General features: G+C 41.3%; 1 protein-coding gene across 1 annotated transcript; it reads right to left on the bottom strand.

The window, feature by feature from the left end:
* Positions 1-1749: 1749 nt before the first annotated feature.
* On the bottom strand, positions 1750-4306 carry LOC148032800 (small ribosomal subunit protein eS8-like). The gene is made up of 5 exons (XM_087683472.1): positions 4153-4306; positions 3978-4050; positions 3034-3364; positions 2196-2371; positions 1750-2101 (listed from the first exon to the last, which is right to left on the bottom strand). Exons 1-5 carry the CDS (start codon positions 4154-4156, stop codon positions 2017-2019), a joined length of 669 nt encoding a protein of 222 aa, XP_087539598.1. The 5' UTR covers positions 4157-4306; the 3' UTR covers positions 1750-2016.
* Between the last annotated feature and the right edge of the window lie 7271 nt (positions 4307-11577).

Here is an 11577-nt window from a genome sequence, read left to right as displayed (position 1 = left end):
TTGATGCTGGTTTGGAATCTCTGCAAGAGAAGGCAGATAGCTTACTTTCTCCTTGCTGAAGTGGATTCTAGAAGGCCAGCCATGGAGCATTAGTGCCCCACATGGAAAAAAGGATGCATCTCTTTTCATTATCTATAGATGACACCTTATCCCTATGAAGATGATACCATACCAGCCAGCTATAATGCCAAGGTCAGTATGTCTTCAAAAGAAAGGTATTTGTTGCCTGTTGAATGTGTGGGATCATGAAACCTCATGATTAATGCCCTTAAGAGGGTTGTTCGGCAAATTGGCTTGTATCCCCAAGAGGCTGAATTGCTCCAAGCTGCCATTTCGAAGTTGAAATATCTCAAGATGATACCACACCAGCCAGCTATAATGCTAAGGCCAGTCTGTCTTCAAACGAATGGAATTTGTTGCCTGTCAAATGTGTGGGATCATGAAACCTCCTGCTTAATGCCCTTAAGAGTGTTGTTCAGCAATTTGGCTTGAATCCAAGAGGCTTAACTGCTCCAAGCTGGCATTTCAAAGTTGAAGAATTTGTTGCCTGTCGAATGTGTGGGATCATGAAACCTCATGCTTAATGCCCTTAGAGGGTTGTTCGGCAATTTGGCTTGAATCCCCAAGAGGCTGAATTGCTCCAAGCTGCTATTTCGGAGTTGAAATATAGCCAGCCTACATCTGCTTTATATTTACTTAATTGTTCTCAAATACCTAAATGCCAGTGCTGGCAAGCCTCTCAATGCTATGAAAGCTAGAAACAACTCGAGTGACCCTAATGTAGATGGTTCCAAGTGGTGAAGTCATGAAGCAAGCTCCAACCACGAGGAACATTTAGAACTTGAGATCACCTCAAAAAAGCTTGGAAAGCTGCCGCTCGTCCTACAATATTAATGAGCTGCTGTGGAGAATAGTTGCTATCAAGCTAGCAAAGGACCAGATATCTGAGGTGGTGCAAGTAGGACCAGATATCTGAGGTGGTGCAAGTACCTCTAATGTCTCCTGCAAGAGAAGATAAAGTACCATACGTGTCTTCTGGGAGTCCAATGAAGTGCATGCAAGCTTTTTGGAAGAAGATGCATGCCATAGAGAAACCCACTCTGCATCATAGTCAGATGGAAGCAGATGCTGCTTGTTGATCAAGGCAATCTCATCCACGTTTCTGACTAGGGGATAATCCATGGTATCACTATGTTGAGGATTTCATATCCTAGGAACTCTAACTTTTGGTCACATCAAACACTTCTTCGCCCCAATTTCCAGTCTATGTGATCAGATTTTAGTGTAAGCCTATCAAATGTTGAAAAGAATTGCCAAGGATGCTGCTGTTTAGCTTATGTCTTGTCTAGGCTATAACCCCGATATAGCTCCCTTTTACCCCACGAGAGGGCAACGTATATATTTACTTCTATAATATAATACTGCACATTATTTGAAAATTTTCACCCTGCTCACTAGCTGGCAAAACATCAAAAGTTTGAACCATGGACAGTTGTCATTGCAAATGCATAATAGCTAAAAGCTTTACATGTAATATCATTCAACCAAATATCCAGTGCTCAGCTAATTTTGAAGACAAGACTAAAAACAACAATATCACAATAATAGACAGAGAAGTGAGATCCAAACCCACACTAATTCTACCACATCCTTTCAGGATTAAGAATCCCAGCTTGTAGTGAGATCCAATCACACACTTATAATACCACATACTTGTGGGATTAAGAATCACAACTTGTAGGCACAATGGACAACTAAATTTTGGCTGAATATAAAATAAAAGCCTCATGCACATTGCCAAATCCAGCTTGTAACAAGTGCATTGTCTCAGTGAAGCTCATTGGCAAATAAAACAAAAATGTGAGTTGGGATTATGCCTTAACCAGTAACAACTACAATATGAGAAGCCACAGAGCTGTGGACACAAAAACTCTGCTGCCCAAAACCTCTCCTGCCCAAACACCACTAGCCTTGCAACACTCTAAAAGTAGCTTAAAGGGCCAAGGAGCCTTGTCATCACGCTGCAGCACCAGCACCCTTTCCTTTCTTCCTCTGAATCTTCCTTTGATAAAATTCCAGCTCCTTACCTTCAAGGATATACCTGAAAAATAAACCATAAAAATAACATTATAAACTAAGCTCCACAAAATTTTAATATACAACCAGACTAGTAAGTTTGATAATCAAGATCTAACCCATCAGCTCGACCACATTGCCCTGGCCGAGATGATATAGCAGCCAATAGACGCCCACTAGCAAACTGATCCTCAAGATGAGGGTCCAGCTTGTGTCCCTCTTGTCGCTTTGAAATCTTCCTTTGCACGTGATTGCTTTTCTTTTTGTCCTCCTCTCCAGCAGGAGCTTCAGACTCCTATGTCAAGCAAAACATGAGGACCTCAATAAGCAGCTCAATTTATAAGTAGGACTTTGGCAAGACAACCCACAAAAAACCCCACACAACAGTGGATATCCCAGGTGCAAACATTGGTGAGCTTTGAAATATAATGACCCCTATGAAACACCAACACTTTCACAAAGTCCTATGGTCTGTCACCTACCTTCTCACATTCTCACATATTCTACCTTTATATCTATTCAATCTTTATGCGAGTTTAACAACTGCACATCAAGATCCCAAAAAGCACTTCTCTTCAAAAAGAGAATATTCCTTGTCAGAGAAAGTTAAGGACTACCATTAGCATTAGCCCCCTCACTTAGCAGTCCTTGAGTTAAACAATGAGGTTTTACAAATTAGAAACATGCATCAGAGGTACTCTTCTGAATACTACCAGGAGATAAATACCTTAACTGCATCACTACATACTCCATAAGGACGTCAGCATGTTAAATATACAGTCACATTAAAACCTAAAACTACAGCTATGATTCCCTTGATACCCAATCTAATCAGACTTTCAACTGTTAGTACGTGGTAAAGCATAACACAGCACACCATAACACATTAGCATCAAAGAAAGCAAGGCCAGCCACAAAAAAACCTCTAAACTCCATATGAATAGGATGGTTCCATACCTCTCCCTCCTTCTTGGCACTAGAAGCCTTCTTTTTCCTTCCAATGTCTACACCATAGTGCTGATTATACCATTGACGAAAGGGAGCAGCATCCACCTGAACAATAGCAGACTTCACTAGTGTCTGGGTTCGCACAAGCTCGTTGTTGGAGGCATTGTATACCACATCCAAAATACGAGTCTTGCGAGTTACAGCCTCAGAACCCCAAGAGTAGTTGCCAGTATCAAGCCGAAGAGCCCTGAACTTGAAGTTGCCACCCCTAACTCGGATCTTACGCACTGTCTTGTTACTTGACAGCTTGGTCATGGCTGGTTGTCTTCCAAGTTCGTACCTGAAGTTTTGACAGTAAAGACCATCTTAACTCCTCATCATTGATGGGCATGAGAAGAGATCCAAAACTGCAGCAAGCAGACCCGTGATGACAGACACTACTGCTTCCAATGCAAAAACGTGTTAAGCGCACCCCTGATTACAGATGAAAGCACCATTGCTAACCATGTGAATCTGCGTTAAGCAAATGCAATGAAGAAAACATAACGATGAATACTGGATGCAGAACAACGTCCAATGCACCCTGATAGCATATGAAAACACCATTGTTGTCCTTGCGCGTTATGCAGCACCTTCATGTCCGATGAAAATACCGTCTCTAGCAAAAACTCTATGGCTCATCCTACCACAGCTTAATCACTAGCCAAGCCATAGCAAAACACCATTGTTGTCCTTGCGCGTTATTCAGCACCTTCATGACCGATGAAAATACCATCTCTAGCAAGAACTCTATGGCTCATCCTACCACAGCTTAATCACTAGCCAAGCCATAGCACAAGACACCATTTTTATCGATGCGAAGCTGCGTTAGACAAGAAATGAAAACACTGCCTCTAATAAGAAAGCCATCGCTTATCCTACCACAGCTTATTCGCTAGCCAGGTCTAACTTACTTTCTCTTCTTGCGCCATGATTTCTTCTTCCCTCCTGTGGCCCGCCTCTTGTGAGTGGAATCTCGAGAAATACCTGAGAAGGAGAGATCCACAAGCGGACATAGGTTGCAATTCAATGCGGCGCAAACAGAGAGATGGCAGTGAGGCAAGAGCGAAGAGCGAGAAGTTTAATTACCCATGGCGCAGCCGCGAAAGGAGCCCGGCTCCTGCCCTGCCGACGCTGCTGGCGATCACTAAGGCTGCACCAGATACAAGCAAGCTTACCTGCTTCGCATCAGAGAAAGAGGAAACGGCAAAACCCTAGACCTGGTTTAAGAAGCAGCCCAGTTGTTGGGCGGCGGACCCACATCGTCGGCCAAGATTGAATCACATAAATCAACTCGCTAAGTCCCTTTTAGAACTCCTTTTGGCCAGAGTTTTAACCTCAGCTTTCATAAATTTTGTCATTTTGACATTCTCTCATGTGGGGAGGCACCACATACCTAGCCAAGTGCACCTCTTTATATAAATGTGAAATAATTGAATGCATCATCCACATCAATAGAGACAAGTTAACCGATATTCAATTCCATCTTTCTAAAACCATGTAGTAGACATGACAACCACCAAAGGCTTCCTTGCCAATTGCTTGAAGACCAAAAGTATCTCTAACCTACACTCCATATGCTAAAGGAAGATCAATATAGAAATGAGGCCATAATGATCAAATAATCATCCTACTAGACCTCTCCTTATCCTTAATGGTCTATGAGACAATTGACCATGGCCATCCATAGTCATGTAGTGGATGAACGCCTTGAAAATACTCAAACAAGTATCCATTTCTACTACTTTCTCAATCTAGAGGAATATGATTGATAGACATGTGTCTTAGCGATCCTAGACCTTCTATAAATAGATGTAAAGGGCCTACTCTAGCTAGGCCAAAGGACATAACATTTAATAGTCAATAAATCACCTCTCCACAAGTGGCACTCTTTGGACCCCATAGGATGCATGGACTTGGCCGATTAGGTAGTCTTACCAAGTCCTTCTCGACTCTTCTAGGGTCTATTGCACCTCCTTTACAATCCCTCCATTCCACACTTGTCTTTAGCCCAAATACACTTGATTTTTCTATACACCTCTTTGCATTTAAAGATTGAGTCCAAGATTCAATATGAGCATGGGTTGAGGGATGAGGTAAGTGCATCCAAGGATAGGATGATTGGGGCATGATCCAACAACGTGGTCCTTACTAGCTATCCAAGGATAGGATGATTGGGGCATGATCCAACAACATGGTCCCTACAAGTGAGACTCGTTCCTTCTCTCCCACAATCTTGACATGGTATCAGAGCCTAGTTCGTGGTAAGGAGCTCAAGAAAGCAAACCAAGTTCGCGGTGTTCTGGTAAGAGGACCAGTGTTGCTTTTATTTTTCGAGTTTGGGAGCAAGTCTTTGCAGGTAGCACAGCCGGAAAGTGCAAGAGTGCATTGTCTCAGATTGAAACACCCTTCGCGGTGTAGCAAGAGGGCAGTATATGCTGCGGGATAGGGCTTTAGCCTTAGGTTGCCCTGTTTTTTTTATTCGAGGCCATTTCGGGGCCTGTTTTGGAGGCGGAAGTTTTCTGCACGCACTCAGGAAAAGGCCCTGTTTTTTGCTGTGCGACCACTATTCTACAGATCGGTGGAAAGTTACCATAGAAATTGCATCGTATGCCTGTGCGTAGAGACATTGGGAGTTACAGAATCATCCTTGTTGCATGTTGATGCAAAATCGTCACTAGGAAGTAACTGTGTGGTCAAATACCATTTTCGTCAGTTTTGCAGATTTGCCCTTGTGAGGCTAAAGCTATGTTTTTTGCAGTGACAAAATTTTTTTTGTAGTGTTCTGTAATGGCGTCTAATTCTCTTTCACAAATTGTCACTGAAAAGCTTGACAAGAACAACTTCCAGGCATGGAAGTTTAGAATGACGAATTTCCTTATGGGAAAAGGATATTGGGAACTTGTTGCAGGAAATGAAGAAGAACTAGTTCTTCCTAATGTTCCCAATCAACAGCAAATGCAGGCATTTAAAGGATGGCATGAGAGAGCCAAAAAAGTTATGTAATGGTTGTCTATCAATATTTCAGACTCTATGATTGTGCATATTCAAGATGCAAGTACGCCAAAGGAGGCATGGGATACTTTGTCAAAAATGTATAGCACAAATACGCAAGCCAGAAAAATGCAGCTCAAGCAAGAGTTGCACAATGTGCAAAGAGAAAGTATGAGCATCAATGACTACCACATGAAGGTGAAGAAGATTGTAGATGCACTTACTTCCATTGGGTCACTAGTGGAAGATGATGATTTAGTTTCTGTGACCTTGAATGGTCTAGGAAAGGATTATGCACAGTTCCGAACATCCATTTCTATCCGTGAAAGATTTCCTGATTTTGAGGAGTTGATTGCTCTTCTAATTTCTGAGGAGCAAAGAAATGGTGGTGCATCTTCTTCAGGAGGAACTTCAAAAGAAGCTGTCTTCTACTTAAATGCTGGAAGAGATAGAGGCAGAGGTAGAGGAGGCCGATCTGGAGGCCATGGTAGAAATCAAAATATGCAGCAAACTCAAGAAAACCAATTCTATGGAGGAGGACGCGGTAACTTTAGAGGCAGGGGGAGCCAAAGAGGTCGTGGTGGATGGCAAAGAGGACAAAATGCAAACAACAATGTTGAATGCTACTACTGTGGTAAAATGGGTTATATGACTAAAGACTGCTATAAAAAGCAGAATGACATCATGAATGGAAAATTGCAACAAGGAAATTATGCATCTTCTAGTAGACAGGGTGATAACAAAAAGGAGCATTTGTTTATGGTGCAACACATGACCAATTCTGTGACAAGTGCAGAAGAAAGCAACGATTTATGGTATGTTGACTCAGGTGCATCAAACCACATGACAGGTCATGCAGAATGGATGCAGGATGCAAGGAAAATGAAAAAACTAGGATTTGTGAAGATTGGTGATGATACTATATATTCTATTGTGCAGATTGGAAAATTTCCTTAGTCTATGCAGGATGGGAAAAAGAAATACCTATCAGATGTATTTCATGTCCCGAATATCACCAAGAATCTGGTTTCTGTTGGTCAAATGGTTGAGCAGAGCTTGCAAGTCAAATTTAATCCTCATGGATGCTTTGTTGAGGATATGAAAAATAAAGGTCGCTTGATAGCAAAAGGAAAGAAGAAGGGCAGAATGTTTACGTTGGATGCAGACATGCCTGAATTGAGTGCAGCAATGTTTGCACATGGGACCGGTGTAGTTGTAGATATTGATATCTGGCATAAACGCATAGGTTACAGAAATGCATAAGGTATATGAAGCCTGTCAAATTGAAAAACAGGCAAGGAAACCATTTCCTAGACATGTTCAAGAGAGTAAGAAGCCATTGGAATTAATCCACTTTGATGTGTGGACTACTAAAGCTGCATCTATTGGAGGCTGTCATTATTTTGTCACTTTTATTGATGACTATAGCAGAAAATTTTAGGTGTATTTTATGAAAAAGAAAAGTGAAGTTTTTGGGCATTTCAAAGCTCTTAAAGCTATGGTTGAAAAAGAAACAGGCTTGCAAATAAAATGCCTAAGGTCGGATGGAGGGGGAGAGTACCTCTCAACTGAGTTTATAAGGTTCTTGCAGGAGCATGGCATAAAGCAGCAATATTCATGTAGTCATACCCCACAGCAAAATGAAATTGTAGAAAGAAAAAACAGGCATATTGGAGAGGTATCTTGTGCCATACTCAATGAAAAGACCTACCAGATTTTTACTGGGTTGAGACAGTTGCTACAGTAATCTACATAATGAACATGACTCCCACTGCAGCAATACATGGCATGACTCCAGAGGAGAGGTATACTGGTAGGAAACTAGATATTTCTCATTTGAAAAATTTTGGTTGCATTGCCTATGTTCATGTGCCAGATGAGATGAGATCCAAGTTGGATCCAAAAGCTGAGAAGTGCATCTTTATTGGTTACTCTCTGCAGCAGAAAGGGTATAGATGCTATAACCCTTTTACTCATAAGTTTACAGTGAGCAGAGATGTTGTTTTTAATGAGATGAGTAGCTGGTATAAACCAGTAAATGTGATTGATAATGTAGATGCACAAAAGGGTAATGCTGCACAAAATTCACAGTAGCAGTCATAAGATATTAGTGGACCTAGAGCGTCCTCTAGCCGTGGTTTACATTCTTCGCCATGGACAAGAAGATTGAGATCAGGAGAATCTTCTCAAAGCAATGCAGATAGTGGTATGCAGGATTCACGAAAAGGAAAAGAGAAGGTAGATCAGCCCATGTTTGATGTGAATGCAGGTCACCCTTATGTGGATGGTGAATCTAGTGGCTCAGAACAGAGCATTGATGATGAGTTGGGTATTCCTTCTATTGTTACACCTGGAGTAAGAAAGACCATGGATGTTTTGAGAGCACCTGGAAGTGAGCCTACTTTGCGCAGGTCTACAAGAGCTAGGTATTTTATGGATAGGCTGAAATATGATTGATTTACAGCCATTCACTATGCCTGTATAGTCAAAGTGATACAGGAACCAGAACCCACTTCTTTTGAGCAAGCCATGGGAAAAGAAAAATAGGAGAAAGCCATGGATGAAGAAATGTATGTTTTGGAAGCAAATGCTACATGGGAATTGGTACCTTTGCCTAAAGATAAGAATGCAATTGGTTGTAAGTGGGTTTATAAGGTGAAGCACAATGCAAATGGTTCTGTGAACAGATACAACACAACATTGGTAGTCAAGGGGTATGCACAAACATATGGCATTGATTATGAAAAAACATTCAGTCCAGTTGCAAGGATGGCAACCATAAGAGCAGTCATTGCTATGGCTGCATCAAAGGGATGGTCTTTACATCAGATGGATGTAAAGAATGCCTTCTTGCATGGTGATTTGCAAGAAGAGGTCTATATGGAGTAGCCACCAGGTTATGTGCATGCGGTTCATCCTGATTTTGTTTGCAGGTTCAAGAAAGCCTTGTATGGCTTGAAGCAAGCACCTAGAGCATGGTCTGACAAGATAGGACAGTATCTTGTCCCTATTGGCTTTCAGATTTCCAAGGCAGATTTCTCACTTTATGTGAGAAAAACAAAGAAAGGTATTATGTTGCTAGTCATTTATGTTGATGATTTGATTATCACAGGTGATAGTGATGAAGATATCCTTCATGTGAAAATGCTATTGAAGTAGAAGTTTGAGATGAAGGATTTGGGAGAGCTGCGTTATTTCTTGGGCATTGAGGTGATCAGATCACCAAGTGGGATACAACTCTTGCAGAGGCTGTATGGATTGGACATGTTGTCCAAATATGGGATGACAGGCTGTAAGCCTATTTCCTTTGGAGCAAAATATGAAGCTGAGCGCAAATGCAGATGAGCTTCTGGAAGACCCTACTATGTACAGACGCATAGTAGGAAGTTTGATTTATATGACTATTACCAGGCCAGATTTGAGCTATGCTATTGGATTGGTAAGTCAGTTTATGCAGGCTCCAAGGAAACCGCATTTGGATGCGGCTAGACGCATACTCAGATATGTAAAGTCCACATTGCAGTATGGAGTATTTTATGAGACTGGGGTTCAGATACAATTGCATGGATACACTGATGCTGATTGGGTTGGTAGTATTTCTGATAGACAATCTACCAGTGGATATGTGTTCTCTTTTGGGAGTGCTGCAGTCACTTGGAGCAGCAAGAAACAGCCTACAATTGCCTTGTCGAGCACAGAGGCTGAGTATAGGGGTGCAGCAATGGCTGCATGTGAGGTAGCTTGGTTGCATAAGCTACTTTATGATATGCATCAGCCTATAGATGGGCCAATTGTCATTTATTGTGATAACATGAGTAGTATACACTTGGCAAATAACCCAGTCTATCATGCTAGAACAAAGCACATTGAGATGCATTATCACTATGTGCGAGAGAGGGTTTTACTAGGTCTTATTGATCTAGTTTATGTCAGCACAGAGAATCGGGTAGCTGACGTATTTACGAAGGCATTGGGCACAGAGAAGTTACGCAAGTTCAGAGACCTGCTTGGTGTGTAGAAATTGGGATTGAGCTCGAGGGGGAGTGTTGAGATATCGAGCTCCACTCGTGATATTCCAGGGTGACCGTTGTGCATTTATGTCACCGACTTGTTAGCTGCAGATGTGGTTGGTACACCGCCCATGAATAATAGCTAGATGACATCTATCCTTATCTACTCTAGTTCGTGGCTCAGTTAGTATGCCACCTTAGTTAGTTGAGTTTGGTTTGAGACCCATATATAGGGTTCTTCTATTTCTCTATACTAGAGTTCTTTTTTTTTGGCTTACACAACTAAGAAGAGGAAAACTGTTTTCAGTCTCCACCTTTGTGTGTATTCCCCCATTGTGTAAGTGAGAAAGCTACAAGTGAGACTCCTTCCTTCTCTCCCACAATCTTGACAATCCAAGGATAGGATGATTGGGGCATGATCCAACAATGTGGTCCCTACTAGCTATCCAAGTGCTCAAGGACAAGTGGATTGAGCTTGTCAAGATTTGTATGTATAATGAACCCCATAGATTTTCTCACAATGAGTTTATCTTTTGAGCACGTTGTACACTGTAGAGTGTTGATAGGTATTTGATAGTATCATCAATTTCAATATTCTCACTTAAAGGCACATTGGCCTTTGAGTTGGTGGTTTTGGGGTAAAGGCCAACCTACACTATACAATCATATGTAAGCAAAGATAACAAAGAATAAGGGTATTATCCACCAAAAAACTTCTTGTATCTCTCTCTCTCTCTCTCTCTCTCTCTCTCTTCCAATGAAGAACTTCAAGTCTATAAGGAGGTGGGGAAACACTTGGGGCTGATAGACCTAAAAGACTACTTTTAACAAAATGAATCTCAACGTACTTTTAATTCTCTGAGCTATCCATTGTATTAGATCACGTTCAACATATGGTACAAAATGAATTGGTTTGTTAGGGGTTAGGGGTTAAAGGCCACATGTGCTTGACTGCCTACATTCACTTGTATATAAACCCACACACCTATACGCTATAGTTAGCGGTATAGAATGAATTGGTTTGTTAAGGGGTTAGGGGTTAAAGGCCACATGTGAGTGACTGCCTACATTCACTTGTATATAGACTTGCACACCTATACACTATACCTGGTATACACCTATCATTGTTACTTTATTCTTTGTTCTTTTAATGATAAATAGAATAAAGGAAGCTAGATCACACATAATGACCGTTGGAGTTCCCACATGTGGGTCACGATATCTTCTTTCTTGAACCTCCATAGCTCTTGCTCTCTTCTTCCAATCATGCTTCCACCTTCCGTTCACCTTTCAATTGGTATCAAAGCCAGTATTCAAGGAGCTTCATTAATTATTTGCTTCATTTCATGTCAATAGTGTTATTTTCAACATTAAAAAGCTTCATGATAATTACTTCCAATACTTGAAGATGCAAATATGGCAAGTAATGGTGCAAAAGAAGCACGTTAGGCCATTGAAAACAAAGGGCATAAAGTGAAGGTTAGGATAGAGATGATTGGGATGAGCTTGA

The sequence above is a fragment of the Lygodium microphyllum genome, chromosome 8, assembly GCF_053477565.2.
Source record: "Lygodium microphyllum isolate KBCC chromosome 8, Lygodium_microphyllum_v1.1.10, whole genome shotgun sequence".
NCBI classification, from domain to species: Eukaryota; Viridiplantae; Streptophyta; class Polypodiopsida; order Schizaeales; family Lygodiaceae; genus Lygodium; species Lygodium microphyllum.
The sequence above is the reverse complement of the archived record's forward strand: the minus strand, read 5'-3'. Positions and strand labels throughout refer to the sequence as shown.

Bases quoted from the DNA above. Each gene is read 5' to 3' on its own strand.
- LOC148032800 (XM_087683472.1), bottom strand. The intron at 3,365-3,977 runs GTAAGTTAGACC...TCAAAACTTCAG, and splicing joins TCATGGCGCAAGAAGAGAAA to GTACGAACTTGGAAGACAAC. The intron at 2,372-3,033 runs GTATGGAACCAT...TGCTTGACATAG, and splicing joins GTGCCAAGAAGGAGGGAGAG to GAGTCTGAAGCTCCTGCTGG.